Source organism: Antechinus flavipes, chromosome 1 (assembly GCF_016432865.1).
Source record: "Antechinus flavipes isolate AdamAnt ecotype Samford, QLD, Australia chromosome 1, AdamAnt_v2, whole genome shotgun sequence".
Classification (NCBI taxonomy): Eukaryota; Metazoa; Chordata; class Mammalia; order Dasyuromorphia; family Dasyuridae; genus Antechinus; species Antechinus flavipes.
Window position 1 is genome coordinate 15,742,078 of NC_067398.1, and position 22,752 is coordinate 15,764,829.

The window sequence follows — 22,752 nt, forward strand, 5'->3', positions numbered from 1 at the left end:
CTTACAATGGCCCTGGAGAATGGGTGCTATTCCCATTTTACAGATGAGAAAACTAAGGCAGACAGAGGTCAAGCAACTTGCCTAAAATCACACAGCTAATAAGTGCATAGAGCAAGCTCCAAACTCAAGTCTGACTGATTCCAAGTCCGACCTTGTGCCTCCTACATCACCTCTGTATCTCCTTTCAAATGCTTTGTGGGGATGCTAATGAGCAATAAAATGTCCAGAAGATGCAAAAGAAGTGGAAGAAAGGAATAATGGGGGATCTGATGAGATGTGATTGATCACAATCAAGTTGTAGGATCTTGTCAAATTTTAGAGCACTATATGAATGTATGGAAAGTATTGAATATATGAATAATTGAATGAATGAATCAATGAATCAATGAATCAATGAATGAAAAAACATTTAGTGAGTGCCTGCTATGGACACAACTTTGTGTTAAGCCTTAAGGAGAGGAAACAGTCTCCTCTGTTCGAGGACCCCACATACTCATGGAAAAGGTAAATCATGCAAGAGGCCCCATGATCCCAAGCAGATGATCAGGCCTCTTCTTTATTGCCATTTTCCCCAATATAAATCGTTTTTGGTTTCTGGTGTTGAAGGTTTGAAGGTGTCAAAGCCTTGGTCAGCGAGAACGCTCTTTGGGGATTCTTCACTAGCTGGGAAGTTGTCGGGCTGCATCTCCATAAGATTTGTGTTCCAGGATGATGGCTGGAGGGGCTGAGCAGGAAGCAGAGGAGGTGGTCTGGCAGCTCCTGGCCCCCCTGGCACCCCAAGGCTCTTACCCATTGATGGCAGTTAGTCAGTTGCTATTGCTGCTAGTAAAGCCGATTTCCTCGTCAAAGATCACTAAGGTGTCTGGTCTGAAAATGGGCAGGGTCAGTGGTCTGGAGAGCACCCCCATTCCTAAAGGTTCATGGGCTCAGGATCCTGAGGGTTATTGCCACTGGGGTCTGAGAGGATGGACTGATGGCAACAGTTTGACACAAATCACTTCCTGTCTCTCTCAGCTGATCCAGCTGGCTAACTTGCCTACCCATAGATGGCAATGGCTGACCCCTCCCCATAGAAGCTGCTTCTCCAAAGCATGTCGGGGTGGGGGTGGGGGTGGGGGAAAAGGAAAGGGTCTAGAAGTAGAATCGATCATTTGAGTGGGGGAGGGGATAGTGCTTCTTTCAAGACTAATGGACTTAACAGTCAGTGGGTGGCAGTTGACCGGCTGTTGGTGCTGATGGAGGCAAGGAAGGTGAGCCTCTTCTCCAAAGGCCAGATCGAAGGGAGATTGAGAAGGGCTTCTGTCCACTTCCTTGTTATGTCCAAAGTTTCTTGAATTCTCCGAGACATTTTGCAAAACCAAAGAAGGGCAGGCAAGTCCTAGCGGATTTGTGGTGTCTTCCTAAGTGAGGTGTACCCCCACTTTTTTTCACCACATGCTAAAGGTTTTTCTTTGGGTATGTTCTTCTCTTTTCCAAATGTCTTCCAGAAGCTTCAGAAGGAAACGCTCCTTTGAGCTTTTATGGATGGTTGCCTTGTTTACAGTAGCTACTTTCTCTTCATTTTTTGCATCCCAGAGCTGGGTCCCAGATCCAGGGCTTATTCGAAAAAGGGTACACGCTTAGGAGTTGCAGAAGAAGGGAGAAAAATATCAAAGAATTGGTCACCTACAACATCCTGAAAATGGGCCATAGCTGGGCTCATGGCCTCAGCTTGCAAGAAAAGAAAAGCATCTTAACAAGAATGTCCAGGTGATCGGGTCTCATTAGATACCCTCGTCTGGAAGGCCACATGAGCTTTTATTGATAATTGGTTCAAACTCTATGGTTGTTTTTTTATCCGTGCCCAAAAGGGACGGTAGGGAATAGTAGACAGGCCATTAGGTTTGGGTTTATTTTTTAATAGTTTTTGTCTTTTTTCTGAACATGTTGGGTATTACAGGATCAGGTAGAAAGTCTGAGGACTAGATGATCTTAAAGATCATGTTCAGGTCACTATTTCTAACAAAGATTTATCCAACACAACTAGAATTCTGAAAAGAAACTAAAGGGGAGATAGGGAAAAGTACAAGAGACTCCAATTCTGCCTTCAGGGAGATTACAGTCTAGAGGGAAACACCTCTATATTCTTTGGGATAGGAGCAGAACGTATTTCTTAGATCCCTTTCTTGGCACCAAAGCATTGCTTCTCAGTCTGGTCCAGCCTACACCTGAAAAAGAATCCCCTCTACCACACACCTGCCGGGCATGTGGCCATTGGCCCTTGCTCCATGACAATCCCTTTAGGCTCTCCCACCTAAAGATGGATGGTGGCAATCTCATCGAACAGAATGGAAATGACAGAGGACAGGGATTGCTTCTTCTTTGTCTTTGTATCCCCAGTGGCCAGCTCAGTCGGAGGCGCACAGTAGGTGCTTGGAAATCGATTGGTCGAAGACCATTCTTGCTCAGGGAGTTTTTCCTGACATCAACACCAATCTGCTCCTTTGTGGCTTCCAAACTTCATTACTCCAGTCATTGCCTTCACTGGCCAAGCAGAACAAGTCCTCCAGTAGCCCTTCCTACAGATGAAGACAGCTCTGCTGTCCCCCAGGGGGAAACAGCCCCAGTTCCTTCAGTGGACCCTCATATGGCATGAACTTATTAATACAAATATTAATTATACTTTGATGGACTTCTCCTGGATGTTCGCCAGCTTATCAAGGTACCCAGAAGCAAATCTGATATTCCCAGTACAACCGAGCAGATGAGAGTGCAGGAGGATTACAGCCTCACAGTTTCCAAGTTAGAAAGGACCTTAGAGGCCCTTTAGTCCAACCCATGAACAAAAGGAATCCTCCTTATAACTGACCTGATGAATGGTCATCCAATGAATTCCTCCACAGAGGAGAACCCACTACCTCTCCAGGAAAGTCATCTTGAATGGTGAAGAAGTTTGTGGAACCTAAATAGGGCTCTTTTCAACCTCCACCATTGTTCCTGATTCTGACCTGGGAGGAGAAGAAGAAATCTAACCTTTCAGATACTTGAAGGCAGCCATCATGTTCCCCTTGAGTCTTTTCTTCTCCAGGCAAAACATGCCCAGTTTCTCTAGTCGGGGATCATACGCCATGGACTCAAGATACTACTCTAACTTGATTGCCCACCTTTGGATCTTCTCCAGCCCATTGGTGTCCTTTATGACCTGTGGTGGTCACAACCAGACATTCCACTTGGCCAAAATCTGACAAGATCATTGGGCAGTGTGAATATCACTTCACTGTTCTAGAACGATGTCCTTCCTACTGTAGCCTCTCGATGGCCCTTCCATCTTTGGAAGGAAACAATTTGACTAAGGTAAGTCAGCAAGTGATTATTTGCTCTGTTCTCGATAGAAAAAGAATTCTACCACCATATTATTGGTACTACTACTACCAACACTATTACTACCACCACCACTACTACTACTAGTACTACTACCACTATTTCCATTACCATAACTACTATTACTACTACTATTGCTGCTACTGCCAACCCCACTGCCACGGCTACTACTACCACCACCATTACTACTACTAATACTACTACTACTACCTCCACCACTATCACTGACTACTACTACTACTACTACTACTACTACTACTTCTACCACTATTACTACTATTGAATGATGATAATCATAATCATAATCTCTAACAATTATAATCTCCTATGTGCAAGGCCTTGTATTTTATAGGTATTATCCCCTTTGATAACAAATTCTTGGCCAATTGGAGTGCTTGAAAAATTCTTGGGATCACAGGCATCCCATAGACCAGAGGTTTTTTGACCTTTCCTTAGTAGATGAAGGGGAGTTTTTGTTCACTATCAATTCCCTATGACATGACAGCTGATCCCTAGAGCCAGAATAGTAGAGATGGAGCAACCAGCTGCCAAATTCTCCCATGGCCCATTCCCTTTTGGATGTTCTTCTGGATTAACAGGACATGGGCCATTATGTCCTGCCTCTGTACATTTATCCCAGTTATCAAGGTCTAATTTGGCTTCTCTCTTCTCTAGATAAGAGAAAACCTGAGTGAGGAGAGAATGGAAAAATTCTGGGGAAAATGTTTTGTTGTGTTTTTTTATCACTCCCACAATGAAAAAAGTATTTGTTTCCACCCACTCCAGCACACATGAAAAGATTTTCGGTTACCTTTTCATTTTTTAAAGAAGCATGAATAACATTTTTGTGAATAGACATTGAAGTGGAAAGGATGCAGAGAACAGAACCTTAGCCTCTGAGTAAAGAGATTTTGTCAGCTCCTGGTTCTGCCAATTAATGTCCACGTGATGTGGCACTCAAGTATCTGCACCTCAGCTGCTTCCTCCACTGAAGAGAGATCTGGCTTGGCAGTCAGAGGACCGGGTCAGAGTCTTGCCTTCTATGTTTCCTATTTCTATGATTTTACACAAACCACTAGGTTTCAGTTCCTTCATCTGTAGAATGAAGGGTGTCTTCTGCAGAACCTGCCAGCTCCAAATGTCTTGTTTGGGGAAGCAGCAGAGGACAGTGGGAAGGTTTTAAACCCTGATTTTATCAGTTCTTAGCTGTAGGACTTAGAACAGGTGATCATTTGAACTTCGTTTCCTCACTTGTGAAATGAAAGAATTTGAACTAGCTGACATCTGAGGCTCCTCTGTCCCCAATTCTATGAACCCAAAAGCTGCCATGTCGCTACTTGACCTTAAGTTTTCCAAAAGTTGCACAAATAGCCCAAAAGAATTGTCTGTAAAATTGTAGATTTCCCTCAATGGATAGGCAGGAGAGTTGAGCTCACTTTAGCTATTGCTATTGCACAATGCACATGGCCCTCCAGGGAGCACCTTCTGTGTTCCAAAGAGAATGAAGGGCATCCTTAATACCTTCTTTGGGGTTCCTCATTGTGACTTTGACCTCCTAGTTGACAGAAGCATTTCCACCCTGTAGACCAGCTCTCACAAGTCTCCATCCAGCCAAACTTGGCAAAACCATTTCTTTTCAAAAGACTGAAAAGGGACAACTTGTCGCCAGCTTTTCTCCTGAGATTTCAGGCAAAGCGAAAAATCTAAAGTGTGAAATTTGGCCAAGGTCCCTTCCAGCTTTCTAATGGTGGATACTTCTCAGATCTGTGACCTACAAATCCTCAAAGAAGGTGAAAGAAAGCCAATTTACTTTCTGGAAGGGAAGCATTTAAATTCATTTGCATAATGTGACATCTTCAAGAACTGGTCTCCAATGCCTAGGGTGCCTCCCCTTCCCTTCTACTTCTTAGGAGCCTATATTTCCCTCCCAGTTCAGACCCTTTAATGAGGACCTTCCCAACTCCACCACCTGCTCATACCTCCTTGCTCCCTATGATCTGTGATCATCCTTGTTCATACTTTTTAATCATATCTGACTGCGTGAACCTACTTGGGATTTTCTTGGCAAATACTAGAATGGTTTGTCATTTCTTTCTCCAGCTCACTTTACAGATGAATAAACTGAGACAAACAGGGTTAAGTGACTTTTCCAGGATCTTATAGCTAGTAAGTGTCTGGGGCCACACTTGAATTATGATTACCTAGCTTTATTTTTTGGCAGCATAACAGTGCAACAAAAACTGGCCTCTCTTATCCAGAAAGAATAAGTCCTTCCTCTGGCACTCCCCACTGTCCATGTAGCCCTGGCCCTTCACCTCTACTTGCTCTGGACAGCTCCTTAGGGCTATGAGCTGCAGAGGAGGAGCCCTGCTGAAGTGATTATGAAGACTTCCTACATTAAGGAAGTCATGGATCCAATCTTGACCCTTCTATTATGTGTATCTTTTTAGGTGTAAATATTGTTTCCTTCCTTAGAATATAAGCTCCTCCTCAGGAAGGACTGTTTCAATTTTGTATTTGTCCCTTCTACCCCAGCTCAGAAACCAGAACACAGAGGACGCAATAAATGCTTTTGATTATTTGGCTGACCACAGGATCCTGGATTTAAGAATAGAAAGGACTTTAGGGGCCATTAAATCCCAACACCACATTTTAAAGATGAGGAAACTGAGGCAGAGAGAAGTTAGGTGACTTTCTCAGCATCTGAGTAAGTATCTGAACCAGCTTCATAACATGTCTTTAAATCTAAGGCAGTGCTCTACTTAATATTGCATGTAGCCTCAATTAATGAATAGGTTCTAGGAGCATAAGTCATAAAAGGCAAAACTCCTAGAGTAGGGGAATAATCTTCATACGGCAAATTTTTGTGTAGTAGGGACAAAATGATTCACAAATTACCCATTGTCCCTGAAATAATCAGATATTCTTATTGCAAAAGCAGCATCCTGAAGACATGAAAAATCCCCTGATGTAAGGAGGATGAAGGTAGAGAAAATGCTAGTGCCTTGTCCTTTAAGAGCTGGAAGATAACTTTATAAATAATTTGCTTCAACTTTCCCCCATCACAGCTAAAATGGGGAAATAACTTATCCAAGGTCACATATGTAGCTGGTAACTCAAGCAGGATTGGAATCCAGGTCCTCTCCCTCTCAAATCATCCAAAAGGATCCCCCCAATCAATAGGTGCAAACTTGATATGCAACTTTATATAGGAAGGGGACTCTGGATGATATTAGTTATAAACTACATGTATCCTGAAGACCAGGGAAATGAAGAACATTAACCAAGTTCTTGCTCTTCTGTACTGAACTTGAGTCTTCAAAAATTCTAGGGGTTCACTAGGTGCATCTGCTCTCCACCAGTGCAGTTCACATGCCTTTGTGAGTTTTTTTAGTCAATAAGGCTATGCTATAGGAAAGGCTGACTCCTGGAAGCCGGGCTTTTAGTACTAGACCAACATTGCCTAGACATCATAAATGGACAATCCATTCCCAAGCCCATACTAGAAAACTTCCCAGAAAGCTAGTATTTGCCAGACATATGTCCTTTGCCCAAATGGGCCAATGAAACCATGTTTCCTTTTCAAATCATGGGGAATTTGAGTGAATCCAACAAGATTTTAAATCACCCAAGATAATCAACAATGACTATGCCATTTATCCAAAAGACTCTTGGGATAGGGAAAGCAGGAGAAGAGAGAGGAAATGAGAAGGAAGGCAAGGGGTGAAAAAGACAGAGCAGTAGAATCATGAGTTGGCCACGTTTCAGGTTGGAAGCTGCCTTGCAAAGCATCACTGGCATTTTATAGGCCATGGAGTCCAATCTTATTTCACTCCTGAGGAAATTGAGAAAAAGTCCAGAATCATAGGAAGTGTTTGAGGCAGGATTTGAACTCGGTTCTTCCTCCAGTGCTATTCTATGCACCACCCAATGACCTTATACCTACTGGTGAACATAAATCCTGAGAGGTCACATAGGAATTGTCTTCCCAAACCCCCTTGGTCTATATACATAATTCTTACTCAACTTAGTGGGTGTATGGTACAATCTGACCACACCCAAACCACGCTGCCCCAGTGATTCTGGGTAGAATTTCTGCTTCATTCTTGAGAGACCCTAGTACCTATGAGGTTGATAACCATACTATCAACAGAATGTTGGTATTCAAAAGTTCCCTTCTACTATTCAGATCTGGGCTCCACACACTATTGGATGCAATTTTCAAAGGCTCATTAGAAGCAGAAAGCTGGGACTGGAATCAGAGGACTAGGACGTGCAGTTTGGATTTGCTCTTAATTACCTCTGTGTCCTTGGGCAGCCCATTGATTTTTTTCTAGGCCTCAGTTTTCCTGTATGTAAAATAAGAATAGACAGCCCCAAAGAGGCAAGACCAAACAACCTGGTCCTTTCTGACCCTACAATCCTGGGATCTTCCACTCAGTGTTTAGGGATCCTGTCCTCAGCCTTGAAGACTGCTGTGAAGGCCACAAGCCCAGCCCCAGCTGAAGATTGTCTCTTCCCTTGAGATGTGGGCCACATGGGAGGGCTGAGAAGGGCCAAACCAGCAGCTGAGGGAAGCACTGTTTAGAGCCCCTGGTGCCCTCCCAGAGAAAGGGAATGGCAGCTCAGAAGCCCAGCCTTCGATAGAGCCGTGCATTGAGGCTGTTCATTCTTTAGAAACTGTCAGCATCTGGTCAGCTCCAGGCAACTAGCCACTGCTTTAGAGCCACTGCCCTTCCACCAAGTAGAACAATCATGAGGTGGGAAAGGAGGTCAGAGAAATGGTGCAAAAAGTTAGAAATCTCACTCAAAACACTTGGAGAACTCACTTTGTTTTGTTCCTCTCTCTGCTTCTCTGTGTTTCTGTGTTTCTATTTTTCTATGCCTCTGTCTCCCTGTTTTTCCTCTCTGCCCTTCCCTCCCTCCCTCCTTTCTCTGTTTGTCTGTTTCTGTGTCTGTGTGTCTGTTTCTCTCTCTCTCTCTCTCTCTCTCTCTCTCTCTCTCTCTCTCTCTCTCTTGTTCTCGCTCTCGCTCTCTCTCTTGCTCTCTCTCGCTCTCTATGTATGTGATTGTGTATCTCTATCTCTCTCTCTCTCCCCAGTGTTATTTACTTCATTGTGATTCGAACCATCTGGATTAAGAGCAAAGCCCATGATAGGATCATCTCCAATTGCTCTGGTAAGTCTCCCGTCCTGGTTCCACATTCTGAATTCTGAATTTGTTTTACTACTTTGACAAAAGTTTTCCTCCTTATATGTGGGACACTGGGGATCTCTAAGGTCAGAGACTGTTTGGCTGCTTTCTTTAGAGAGGCAGAGTAGGAAGGTTTGGCTTCAAATCTTGCCTCCCACATTAGCTGTGGGACCTGGCAAGTCCTCTATCTTCTCAGGACTCTGGACAGCTCGCAAGGTCTCTAAATCACAATAAGAGTTAATCTCCTGCATGTTCCTCCATCTGGAGGTCCCTGGAAATCAATGAGATCACATCTCCCTCATAGTAAGCATGACCCACAGAGTTCAGCCAAGGAAAGAAACCTTGGGATGGAAACAAACGAACAAACTTTTAATACCATCACTTGCTTAAGAGGGTCTGTTACTAGATTTTTTAATGCTTTGTTTGGACCCACAGAACAAAAAAATAGGACCCCCCCCCTCTCAACCATACCCACGGCATACTGTAAGGCATTACCGAATCCTCTCTCTGCTCTGCCTTTGTACAGAGTTTGGGCAATGGTGATGCAGCAGTGAAAGCCCATCAGAGCCTCTGCTCTTCTACCACTGGCTCCTGTTCCCATGAGGCAATATACTTTGAGGTTAAAGGTTTTATGGACCTTTAAAACATTGCAATGGGTAGCAGCAAGCATGAAATTCTGCCATTTCTCACCAGCTGCATGACCTCTCTTTAAGAATAGAGACTTTTGAAGAATTTCAAAAGAGAAATTATAAGGAAACCAATGCTTTCTAATCCCCAGAGAGCCAACTTAATCTCATAATATAGTGGTTAAAAGTGTTAGATCCCTTCCTTTCCTGCTTTCCTTTTTTCCTTCCTTTCCTTCTTTCCTTTCTTTTCTTTTTTTCCTCCATTCCCTCTTTCCTTCTTTCCTTCTCTCCTTCTGTCCCTGGATCATTGATGGCTGAAAATGAACATAAATAGCAACCAGGGATGGGTCAGAAAGCCTGAGGGTCTTCCACTTCCAGATTATTTGACTTTTTGGACTAGATTAAAAAAGCCACTCTTTGCCTCACTTCTTTTTTTATTTATTTATTTTTTAAAATAACTTTTTATTGACAGAACCCATGCCAGGGTAATTTTTTACAGCATTATCCTTTGCACTCACTTCTCTTCCGATTTTTCCCCTCCCTCCCTCCACCCCCTCCCCCAGATAGCAAGCAGAACTTTACATGTTGAATAAGTTACAGTATATCCTAGATACAATATATGTTTGCAGAACCGAACAGTTCTCTTGTTGCACAGGGAGAATTGGATTCAGAAGGTAGAAATAACCTGGGAAGAAATGCAAGCAGTTTATATTCATTTCCCAGTGTTCTTTCTTTGGGTGGAGCTGCTTCTGTCCATCCTTGATCAATTGAAATTGAGTTAGCTCTCTTTATCGAAGAGATCCACTTCCATCAGACTACATCCTCAAACAGTATCGTTGTTGAGGTATATAATGATCTCCTGGTTCTGCTCATTTCACTCAGCGTCAGTTCATGTAAATCTCTCCAGTCCTCTCTGTATTCTTCCTGCTGCTCATTCCTTACAGAACAATAATATTCCATAACATTCATATACTACAATTTACTCAGCCATTCTTCAATTGATGGTTTGCCTCACTTCTAACTTATCCTTAATGACTGGATGGGCATTTCCTCAGTCAAACTGAGACCTGGGAAAGACCACCTTAAAATGCTCAGGTTTTCCCTGCATCCAGTTCTCTCTCCAATCATCTTGATCTATAGCTTGCCTTTGGACCCAGATGGCTCTGGAGGGAAAGTAAGGCAGTCCTCCCTCACTTAAATCCAATTCACTTGCATGTCATGGTATCACCTCCTTGACGGCATGGTGGTCTTTGAGAATGATGAATAACAAACAAATAAGTCATTTCTCTTAAAACTTTTCCAGAAAGGATAAGTAGATGATGGCCCAGGACTGTTCAGCTAGAAATTCTCTGGGGCAAGAATTGACGCCCACCCCACCCCAAGACTGCCATAGTGTATGTCCCACTTATGTCCCACTCTCTCCTGCTGTGAAACCATGTTGCCAGCTTGGGAGCCACATCTGAATGCAACCAGAAGGGAGGGAGCACTTGTGCTGCCGGCATTTCTTCCGTTGGCTTAGTTTCTAGTCAAACTCCAATGGATCTCCCATGTTGAGCAGCCCCTTCTTGAAAAAGGAGCCAGGAACATGTGACAGCTTAGGGTCTTGAGTTGCCAAGGCAGGCTGGCCACATGGAAAAGCAGCTCTGGCTTAGTCAGCTCTGAGACTTTAAGTTTTCCACCAGGAGGCCAGTGCCCAGGTAGCCTTTGGACCTTCAGGGCAGCTAATGCATTCTGACAGCTGCTTTGACCGCTGATCAAGCGGCTCAGTCCCCACAAGGAGAGGAAATAATCCCTTTACTCTCCCAATAATGGAGAGCTGCTGCTTTAGGATTCTCCGTCTTATAAAGAAATTTCTTCCAATGCCAAAAGCCTTTCTTTCTCGGCAGGGGTTCTGATGAATGGGCTCTTCAGAGATTTCAGGGCCAGCTCAAGGGACAGATATCTGATGAAATCAGCCCTAGTTTTGATGTGGAAAGAGATGGCAGTTTTCATTTTAAGCGGCTTTTAATCCACCCCTGTCGTTTTGATAAATCCACCCTAAAAGACAAACTAAGCTACAAGAAATCTCAGGGCTTAGGAATTCACCTGCTCTCCCGGGCTGGCCATAGCAGAGCCTCCCAAGAAAGCTCTTTGGGCAGGAGCCTTCCTATCACCAAGGGGAAGATAATGACATTTTTCTGAGCTTTCATGATTCCTGCACAGGTAACAGTTGTGTTCCTCTGGCATTGCATGGTGATCAGCCACAAGTTCTTTACTTTTTTGTGCCCTAGATTCTGGGACTCTGGTTTTGGGGCACCTATGGCCACTTTCTCTTTTTTATTTATTTTTTAATTTTTAATTTTTTATTTTTTATTTTTAACCCATGCCAGGGTAATTTTTTACAGCATTATCCCTTGCACTCACTTCTGTTCTGATTTTTCCCCTCCTTCCCTCCCCCGTTCCCCCAGATGGCAAGCAGTCCTTTATATGTTAAATAGGTTACAGTATTGTATCCTTTCTCTTAATCATGGTTTAAATGCTAACATAAAATACATGGAATTAGAAAGGGAACTGATTAGATTGAAATACAGTGATCAAAATATACTTTTGAAAGTCAAGTTCAGAACCCCTACATATATTTTTTTTTTCATTTCACCCAGACAGTTGTTGTTCCTCCACTCACCCGGGTTAGGCAGAGAAAAAGCAGGTCTGCTACATGTTTATAATGAAATTTGGTTTACCCTTCAAATCAATAAATGAAGATTCTGCAAGCAGAGATTGCTGAACAATCCAGATCACAAATGAACACTAAAGAGAATCCCGAAACCCAGAGAGATTCATTGCTTGTGATCATCCAGTGAGGGGATACTGGAGGCAGGAATAGAACCCAAGTCTCCTAGATTCAAACCCTTCCATTTCCCACTTCCCTGAGGTATTCCCTGATCATCCCCCAGATGCTAGTGACCTCTCACAAAATTACCATATTTTTAGATAGTTGGTTTAAAGGCAAGAGGCTGTGAAATTGGAAACACCTGGGTTTCATTTATATCCCATCTAAGTCACATCCTATGTGACTCTGGACAAATCATTCATTTTCTCAGTGACCCAGATGATAAAACTATATAATTGTTTTTATCATTGCTAAGGCAACTGGGCTTAAGTGACTTGCCCAGGGTCACATAGCTAGGAGATATTATGTCTAAAGCCAGATTTGAATTCAGGTCCTCCTGACTTCAGGGTTGGTGCTCTATCCACTGACCCATCTAGCTGCCCCATAAAACTATTTCATAAGGGGAACCTACCTGACCTAGCGTAAAGAGGCTCCTCACCCAGGAGTTTATGATTGAAACAATAGGTTAAATCCCTCTCCTATTTACTGAAGTGTATGTATATGCATATGCATATGTGTGCATATACACATATTTATGTACATACCCCACATTTCATATAAATATGTATAAAATTCAGAAACACTTATTTTAGACACGCTCTTATAGGTCCCAGTTGTTTCCCCTATTGATGGCAGGAAAAATTTTAGTTTTATCTTTGTGTTCCCCATAACAAAACTCAGTATTCAGTAGGAGCTTAATAAATGCTGGCTGCATTGAGTTTGGCTGATTGTAACTAATTGGCTCATGGAGTCCTCATAATTATCTTTTGATATGAGTAATACAAGTATCCCCATTTTGCAAATGAAATAAAAAATTTAAAAAATGAAGTTCCTGTCATGCACTAATGCCAGCTGCTCCAGTGCTACAATGGCAGCCTTTGTCAAGTGACCAAGTGAGACTTTGCTGGAGGGGAAGACTCTCAACACTCTGCACCATCTTCATTCGAATTAATGGGCAAACAGAACTTTTATTAAGAGCCAATTGATGAAGCTTTGCAACACATGCTGGGTGCTTCATAATTTGTTAAATTTAGTTTAGTTCAACAATCACTTAATGAAGTGCCTGCTTGGGACCCAGAACTAAACCAGATGCTAAGGATCAAAAGGGGGAAAACTATTGGAAGGAAAAAACTTAACCAAAAAAACAAACAAACAAACAAACAAACGAACAAACAAACCTGAGCTCAAAGAACTTAAATTCTACAAAGGTGAAGCAACATGTACACAGAGAAAACAAATAAAAAATAAATAGAAATTGAGTTATTATAGGAAGTTTATTGTTGAGTTGTTTGTCACATCCAACAACATGTACACAGACGAAAAATAAACTCAGTAATTGTAGGGAGCTTATTGTGGCATCCAACTCTTCCTGATTCCATTTGGAGATTTCTTGGCAAAGATCCTTGAGTGAGGAATCTCACTCCCATGGAAGTGGGAGATGGAAGACTTTGAATCTAGTGAGCCATTTTTTTTCAGCCCATTTTATATTAGATGTTTACCCTAAAACAGAGTTTAGTGACATGTCCAAGATCGCTGTCTGAGGCGGCACTTGAACTCACAAAGGTGAGGCAGTCTAATTTCAGGTCCAGCACTCTGTGCACCGTGAGGCTTAGTAGCCCCAGTTATAAGAGGTAGAAAACACAAGTGGAAGTGTCAGTAAAAGGAGCTCTTGGGAAGTGACCTATATTAGAATAGGCCAAGGGAAGGAGATAGAACAGTCTTGGTGTGGGGTACAACCTGAGTGAGTGAAAGGAGATGGGAGATGCACTCCTGTTCAGGAAACCTCAAATTGGCCAGTTTGATGGAATGTTGACTATTGGGGCAGGGCGGAGGGGGCGAGTGATCTATCCAGAAGGGCAGCTTTGGAAGGCTTTCAAGTACCAACTGAAGCTGTGATCAGACACCACTAAGGGTTGTGGAGCAGGCCACTAAGGTGGTTAGGATGTGGTTTATAAAGATGAATTCGGTATCTGGGGGTGGAGAGGAAGGATTTTGAACTGATGTAAATAAACTAAACCAGAAGAGTTTTCCCCATGGATCTAGACTTAACCCATTGACCTGTCAGATCCTGAGACTTATTTCATCTGAGGTTTGATTTCCTCTTTTCCCCCTCTCCTATACAGAGAAAAAAATATGTTCCAGATACAACCGAGGACTCATCTCAAGAGCAAAAATCAAGGCCATCAAGTATAGCATCGTTATCATTTTTGGTAAGTAAACCACCTGAGGGCTTTGGGGACCTATGGTGGCGGTTCCATTTTTCAGTCACACATAATTCTTCATGATCCCATTTGGGGTTTTCTCAGCAAAGATAATGGAGTGGTTTGCTATTTTCTTCTCCAGTTCATTTTACAGATGAGGAAACTAAGGCAGACAGAGGTAAGTGCCTGGTCCAGGGTCACCCCAGCTGGGAAGTGTCTGGATTTGAAGTTGGTCTTCCTAACTTAAGACTCTGCACTCTATCCACTCCACCCCATAGATGCCCAATTTGGAACCGGCTTTATGCAAGTTTCAATATGATACCTGGTAAAGGTGGAGGGAAGAGAGCTACACAAAGCTTTCTGTAGAAATGAGGAGAAATTATCAGAGCATATTCTCCATGAATATTTTAGTAAATATTTTACTAGGAAGCATGGTTTAAGGTTAGGGAAGCAAAGAGTGCTTTATTTAATAATATGTGGTTAGATTTTTAGAGATTATCCTGGTAGAATATTATTCCCATTAACTAGCACTGAGTGCTTACTGCTCAACTCTGGGAATCCATTGACAAGCAGGCAGAAAGGCATTCCCCATTATCCTAATGGGAAAAGACATCACTTAAAAGGCAGATACCCAAGCTGGGAAGGAGGGAAGGCAGGATGGGGATAAGGGACGGAATCCCTGAGTAGGAGCAGAGTAGACATAGTCTAGGGGAGTGAGTCCAGAGGATCAAAATAATTGATCTGGGGAAAAAAAGCCAATCCAGAAGGCCATGGGGCCTGCCAGAATAAGGAGTCTAGAATGGGTGGAGGGAGCTTCCAAGGTACAGAGGGTTCTGGGACATGGCCCAGTGTGAAAAGAGCTGTAATTGCATCCTGGAAGATCTCAAATTCCCCCCCGATAATCACATTAAATCTTAAATTTAGCTTCTTGGGACCCTATTTGATGAATTGATTGCCCAGGACCACCCAGCCATTGCCCATTTTCCCGGCTTCCTGGCTGTCCATGTCCCCAGGTCTCCTTTCTTTCATGTTTCTGATCCTATTCCACCTTTCCTCCTTCTCATCCCCCCTCCTGTACTTCCTTCCCTTCCAAAAAGACATAAAGATTGTCGTTGCCAATAAAGTCCGAAATTAGGTATAGATCCTGAGCACTGCCATGGGGCTGGGAGACATGGGCAGTGCTTCCTCCCAAGTTGACAGGCCCCTCACTTCTGCTCTTCAAGCATGCTCCAGTCTCTGGGGCCTGATACTTGAGCAGGTGATACTGTCCTTAGCTATAGGATTCTCTAGGCCCCAGCCCCCTTCCCTTCGTGCTACTCGTGACTTCTTACTCAAGTGGGAAGTTCCTCCTTACGGTTCTGACTGAAAACTCAAGCCCTGATTATGTGTAAATAGCCAAGTCAGGCTTTTCAAATATGGAGAGTTGGTGCTCTCCATCCTAATGCAAGAACAACATGAAAGGAGCCAGGATTCCATACCTGGAGGGCCGAAAAATGAGGGGAAGGGAAGCAGGACTCCAAATGGGGTGGGGGAAGCATTCCAGGACCCTCTTTTCTGCCTATGTCAGTTATTCTCCATCTTTATTGGGTTTTTAGAACACTTGGATCCTAGAGCGTTAAGCTCCACCAAGTCCACCATGCTCTTTCTCCCAGCTCACTCCCCTCCTGGTATTAGACCCTTTTCAGCCTTAAAAGACAATGGACAAATGTTGACTTCACCATACAGTGAAGAGGGGAGGAGTCTAGGAAAAGTGATTCCAAGGGAGGCAAAACAGAAAAGAGGTGGAAAAACATGACCCAATTCTAAAAGCTGATCTGAAGGAGCAAACATTTATATTCTTCCAAGGTTTCAAGGCTTTTTATCAGAGGTCCCTGCAGTACATAAAAGAATCTCTCTCCTAGACAGCGGCAGACCTGGATACAGCTTCCCTGGGAAATGAGTTGGAAATGCACAGACTTCTAAACACTGTCACAGAGCTGGAAAGGGGTCCTGAAGGCCCTGACCCTTTAATCAGAAAACAGGACTGGGGGTGGGCGGAGGACAACACAGCTCGGACATTCTAAGCCAATAGTAAGTCGTGTGTATAGATGACACTGCACCTCACATTTAAACAAGGATTTAAAGTGTGTGGTGGGCTTTGCCACCGAGAGCCCTATGAACAGCTATTGCGGCACTTTGGGAGTCGGAGAATTGGAAGGGGCCTTGGGAACCATCCAGTCCCAGACCTTTGACTTCAGAGAGGAGGTACATTGAGTCCCAGGAAGGTTAAATGGTGTGTCCGAGGTCCTGCGGCTAGGTAGGAACATGTCAGAGCCATGAGTCAAGCATGTTGTGGTCTGGTATTTGATTCTTCTGTTTTGCACAGTCTGAGGGAAAAGTCCAATATGCCACAGAAAGGAAAAAGTGTAAGGGAGACATCATCCTGAGAGCAGACGATCTGATGTATAAATCGCATCTGCTTTTCAAGGGGAATGGTGGAAGTTGCCGAGTCCCAGAAAGATCATTGCAAACAGTTTCTAAACTGGAAGTCAGGCAAGCATTGGGCCTGGGGATAGGCTCTTAATCAGCTACTATGAGATCAGGTAGGGGTTGTACCAAAATCCAAGGAGCTGAGACAAAGGGAAAAAGCAACTGTAGGAAAGTTGGGGCCGGTAGGTCAGCACTAGACCAGAAGGCAGGCGACAGAAAGAGATGAAGACTTCATTTGTCCCACGTGCTCTCTCCACTGGTGGTTGGTTTGAAAGCCAGGCCCACCCTGTGATGACGCTGTCATGAGCAGGACTGGGGTCCACCATGCTCTCTGACTCAGTTACATCAATATGACCTTAACCCAGAAGGATGTCAAAGACCTTGACGTATTCCAAAGCAGTTAAATGCCAGCTCATGTTCCCTTGCTTTAATCAACAAAGGAAATTGGAATTTTAAAAATATACCATTTTCCTTTCTTCTTTTTCTCTTTCTATCCTCTTTCTCTCTCTCTCTACACACACACACACCCCACTCTCTGAATGCAGTGTCATACAATAAAGCTGTATTATATGTATATCCCACATTGATCTAACCCTAGGATTATAACTAAGGTGGGGCAATCAGGTCTTGACCCAGAGTACTGAAACTTAGAGTGCTTATGGCACTTGCAACCCTTCATCAGTCTCAAACAACTGAGCCTAGCACCCACTTAATAAGGAAATTGGTGTCTGAACCCCAAATGAGTTCTGCACCAATCTGATCCACCCAATATTGCATAATGGAAACAAGATTAAAGCAAGCCTCATTAATTCTGAATACCTGAGAGTCAGAAGCAGTAAGATTATCTTAATCTAGTGAAAAGTCTAAATAATAAATGTTACTTACATAGCTCACTGAGCCTGATACAGCAACCCTCCAATCATACGGAGAGGCCAATCCCTGCCTTCCTGTCCTACGCAGCTCTTTTCCGCTGCTTCCCATAAATGGGACACGAGTTTATGCTGGTCTCTCTCTTGTCACTGCATAGATATCAGCGGAACATATGGGTTGTCCATCTGCTGTCCCTAGCTCTCATTGTGTTAAGTATTATTGGGTTTTTTATTCATGTGTTTTTATTTTGTTCAAGCACAGAACCAGGCGGAGAAAGTTTCTGCCCAATGGAAAATTTTAGGGGGTTGCTTTATGGATAGGTAGTCTGTATTTATAGCTGGGATATCATTTGCTTAGAAAGGCTTGACACAATTTTAATCTTCATAGGAAAGGCCCTTGAGGATTTGAATGGAGGTGAGGAAACTTGTAACTGTATTATGTTTTAAATGAGGATGTGTACTCTTATTTACTCATGTGGAAAGATTGCTTTTAAGCTCCTTAACAATCAAAGGCTTCAAGTTAGCGCATTTACTGAAAACAAATTCTTCCCCATACTTTCTGTTCTAGTCAAACCCACCACCTTGTTCTTTTTCCAAAGCCCTTCATTTCTCAATGTCCATGCCTTTGTACCACACCAGTTCTGCCTCTTACTACCTTAGTGACTTAGGCAAGTCTCATTTCCTCAGTTTCCTCCTCTGTGAAAAGAGGGCACTGGGCTGGTTACTTCTCAGCTCCCTTCCACTAAAGGTTGGGATGGTTTGTGGAATCCATAACTGTCTCCAAAGCTGGGCCACAGTGCTACTTCCTACTCGAGACCTTTCAGACACGAATTCCCTCTGCCCCAAAAATTAACACAAAGGATCCATAACTATACATACAGATATACACAGGAATGCATGTGTGTGTTGTGTCTAGATACATTTGTGTATGTTTTGTTTCCATCAGAAAATGTTCTTGCTCCCCAAGAACAGAGACATTTGGCCACCATCTTTGGCCATTACTTCTAGCACAATGTGACAATTGCTTTAATATGTGTAATTGCTTTAATAATTCTAATGGATTGAATGATTTGTACCCAGAATATTTGTGTTCAGAGGCCCAATTCTGCCATTTACTACCTTTGTAATTTAGGTCTTATTTTCCTCAATTTTCTCCCCTGTGAAAGGAGGGGATTACACTAGGAAATTTTTAGCCATTATTAGCCTAAGCCCCCTTCTACTCCAAATCTGTTACTTATTGAGACTTTCTTGTCCAAACATGAGGAACTAAATCTTCGATTCCTTTCATATCTCGTAATCATACTTGTCCTCTGACAAGTTCAGTTCTTGGCAAATTTTTACTGATTGGGTCTGATTAGTTTCAGAACCTGGGCTCAAAAGCATGCTAGAGAAAAGATTGACGGAATAGATATTGCAAAGGTTCTGAATGAATCGGTTGCCCCCAGGAAGGACCCTTTCGAGAAGGTGAGGCGATATCCAGGGCATGAACTAAAGAGAGGCTGGCTGTGGATCTGCAAGCCAATGTTAAACATTCAGCCCATTTTTGCCACTTCTCTTTCCTTTCAGCATTTGTGATCTGCTGGAGTCCTTACTTCCTCTTTGATATTCTGGACAACTTCAGTCTCCTCCCCAAGACTAAAGAGCGTTTCTATGCCTCCGTGATCATCCAAAACCTGCCAGTCCTGAACAGTGCCATCAACCCCCTCATCTTCTGCCTCTTCAATAACAGCCTCTGTCACCCGTGCAGGTCAGACAATGGTACCTTGGCTTGCTGGGCCCTTCATTTGGCGGCTTCAACCCTATCATTAGCCTTATTGGAGCTCCCCATGTGATTAGGGCCTCCCCATTTTACAAATAAGGAAACCCAGGCTCAGAGACATAAGTGACTGCCTCCAAGTCATTCTGAATAAGGGGCAGAAGCAAAGATTGGAACCACCTGTGTACCTACAACTCTTGTCTACAAGGACTTCCCATGGCCCTCTAGTTACTGAGAAACTAGGAGTTGAGGGGGAATATAAAGGAAGACTAGATTTAGATTAAAGCTCTGTGTTCAAAGCTCTGCTCTCCAAAGCTCAGCTCAAGTACTATCTTTCTGAGTGAGGTCTATTTGACTCCCATAACTTCAAAGGACTCTGCATTTCTATCTATACTCATGTACTGTAGAATGTAAGCCTCTTGTGGTCATAAGAGAGTCTTGGTTTTAAAAGATCTTAGAATTCATCAAATCCAATTGTCTTGTTTTACAAATGGGGAAACTGAGGCTCAGAGAGAGAGCCCGGGATCCCATATCTGGGAAATATCTGGGATAAGAATCAAACCCAAAATTTCTAACTTGATCCCAAGGACCTCAGCCTTTATATTATCCCTAAGCTAAGAGAGAGTTAGCTGTTGGAACAGGATGTAGCTAAATAAATCTCCAGCCTCTGGTTTGAGAAAAGAAAGAGACATGGTAACAGAGCAGGTTGAGTTACACAAGAAAGGCCTGAGATAGATTCTAGGTAGAGCCCTTCCAAAATCAAAGTCCTTTGAGGGCCAAAGACTGTCTGATTTGGGTCACCCTCTCCACTGCGTATATAATAAGGGCTTACTGAATGAAGGAATGAGTGAATGAATGTGTCTTCTTGATCATGACCACATCTCTCTGGGTCTCTGTTATCTTGTAGAATCAGACTATCTAGGATTAAAGCCCATCTTTGGCCTTCACTGCCTCTCTGACCTTGGACAGGTTAATTTTACTTCCTGATGACTCAAGTCTGCTCATCTATACAATGAGGCAGTTGCAGTGGAGTAGGGTCTCTTGAGGGCTTTTCCAGATCCAAGCGAGGGTTGAACTTGGTGACCTCTGAAATCTCTTCCATCTCTAAAGATACGATTTTAGTATTCTCTCTCTGTCCCACAGATAAAATTTGTGTCTATTTTCTCACTTTACTTTCTCCAGGGAAAGAAAGAATATTCGAGGGACTTTCCAAGAAAAAACAGAGAGGCATGAGATGCACATCAAGCCCAAGCCAGAATTCATTTAGCAGGAAGCCTGAGGGGAGAAAGGGGGCTCAGTCAAGCAAGCGGCCATTCCCCTCATCAGAAGCCCAGGAGCTCTCCACCATCCCTCCCATCATGCGAAAGAACATGCATGCCTCCAATGTGAAACAGCCTGGCTGGATCGACAAGGCTTGTATTCAAACGTGGCTCTGGGGCCCGGTTGCCAGTGTGAGGCAGCACAATTCCTGTAAGTCACAGGAAAAAGAGCCAGACTTCCTCCCATTCTGAGGAACCCTTTAATTGGCCTTTCTGCCATCATACTTCCTCTTGAACAGATCAGAGGCTGGGCAGAGAGGAGAGAAGGTGGGAAAGTTGGAGAGATGAGGCCAAAAAGGGCAGAAGCCAGGCTGGAAATCAAGACCTCGACAACCAGCTTTCAACAGCCGTGGCCTAAGAAAGGTTGATCTAAATGCAAGCCTTGATTCGTTTCCATCGAAGGATTGTCAATCTCTTCTCCCGGATAACCTTGGCTTGGAGCTATCAGGCAAAAGCTTGTTCTGCCGGCCGGCCGTTGATGTTGGAAAGGAGCAGGACGCCTTTGAACTAAGGACCTAGGACCACACACATGGGCAACTAAGGATTAAGCCTGTGCTTGCCAGGGGAAAAGAGCAAAAAGTCAGAGAGGATTGTGGGAAAGGATTCTCAGGGTTGGTATAAAAAGGCAATGGGATCTTGCCAGAGCTGGAAAAGAAGCAGATTTCAGAGTGTGTCTCTCACCATCCCCATTCTCCAGAAGGAACACTCCCACTGCTTTGGGTTCCTTCTCCCCGACGTCTGAGGGAAGCTTTCCCTTAGCCTCTGACTGAGCTGCCTGGCTCCCTGTCAGCACTTCCTCCTCCGGGACCTTCTCTCCCAAAGCCCACGCGTCTTTCTGCTGTACATTGCTTGTCAACCCTTGTTGTACCCATCCAGAGATTTGCTCTCATCACCCTGATCCAAGTGGGACATGGTTAAGTTTTGGGGAAGAGTTGTTTAATCCCTTTGTTGTCAGATTCCTTCCCCTCCAAGGAAATGGAGCAAGCATGGCTCGGTTATGTATAGATCTCCACCTACGGGCACAAGGACCAGCTTTTATTTTTAGCATTGCACGAATTCCTGACATTAAAGTGTCCTTGGCACAAGCCTCCTCCCCAGCATTCAGCACTTAAATCTTCTCCTCATGCTGCCGTGAGAGTGGAGTCATTAAAATGTTGGACATATTTTAATAGCACTCTGGACCTTATTACGGTGTCAGCCCCGGGGTGCCCTATTTAAGGTCACGGTGCCATTTCTACCACGAGCTCCTCTTGTCGCATCTGTGCACGGGGGAAAAACAACCCCTTCGTTTAAAATTGGAGTCATCAGCCACCATCTGCCCAGTGGGGTTTTGCTAAATTTGAAAAATCTGAGGCTAGTTTTCAGTTTTTCCAACTCATGGAGACCAGTTGGATGGACTTGGGTGACCCCACTGGCGCGGAGTTGCTTTTGTTTATTAATGAGCACTGCCCACCCTTAGACTGGAGATCACGGCTCTCCATAACAGATGCACAGAGGCCTTTTCAAAACCTTTGCAGGAATCCGGGCCAATTAACAATCAAGGTCTGGAACCATACCCGGGACTGGCAAGTCCCAGCCGTGCTTGCTCTGCCTCCACCCCGAGCGCAGAAGTCCCCCGGCTCGGCAAAGTCCCCGCTGCAAATGGCCTTTCCTGCCTACCTCGGTGATGGGTGGGCTCTGCGAGTCAATGAGTCTAACGGAGCGTGTTGCCTGCCACAGATAAAGTCGACCATTGTTACAGTTGCTGTTCCTAAAATACTGTAGCAGCTATCGCTGCAGAGCAAGGAGTGGGGAACAAGACAAGCGCAGGGGATTCTGTGATAAACTGCCTGGTTAAAATGGACTTTGTGGAGTCCCGGAGTGTGGAAGTCTACTTTGTTTGAGGAAGTAATGGTGGAAATAGCTGCATGTAAGAGCCCAGCCTTGGGACTCCATCAAGCTAGATCCCAACCACTTTAAGACTTAGTGGTTCATCTGATCATATCTTAATGGGGGAAGGGACCCTAGACTCGTTTTTTTCCAGTATGGAAATTGAGGCTCGGTCACATGGGAAATAATGGAAGAGTTGGGCGATGGACCCAGTGGCATCC

At 43.9% G+C, this 22,752-nt stretch overlaps 1 protein-coding gene across 2 annotated transcripts in view; it reads left to right on the forward strand.

The window, feature by feature from the left end:
* The window catches only part of NPSR1 (neuropeptide S receptor 1), a 161,467-nt gene extending 140,489 nt beyond the window's left edge, over positions 1-20,978 (forward strand). For both annotated transcript variants that reach the window (XM_051979410.1, XM_051979421.1), the window contains 4 exons: positions 8,462-8,538; positions 14,172-14,258; positions 19,154-19,334; positions 20,526-20,978. In XM_051979410.1, the coding sequence (XP_051835370.1) occupies positions 8,462-8,538; positions 14,172-14,258; positions 19,154-19,334; positions 20,526-20,610 (430 nt within the window). In that variant the 3' untranslated portion in view covers positions 20,611-20,978. The remainder of the gene's footprint in view (positions 1-8,461; positions 8,539-14,171; positions 14,259-19,153; positions 19,335-20,525) is intronic.
* Positions 20,979-22,752: the final 1,774 nt, after the last annotated feature.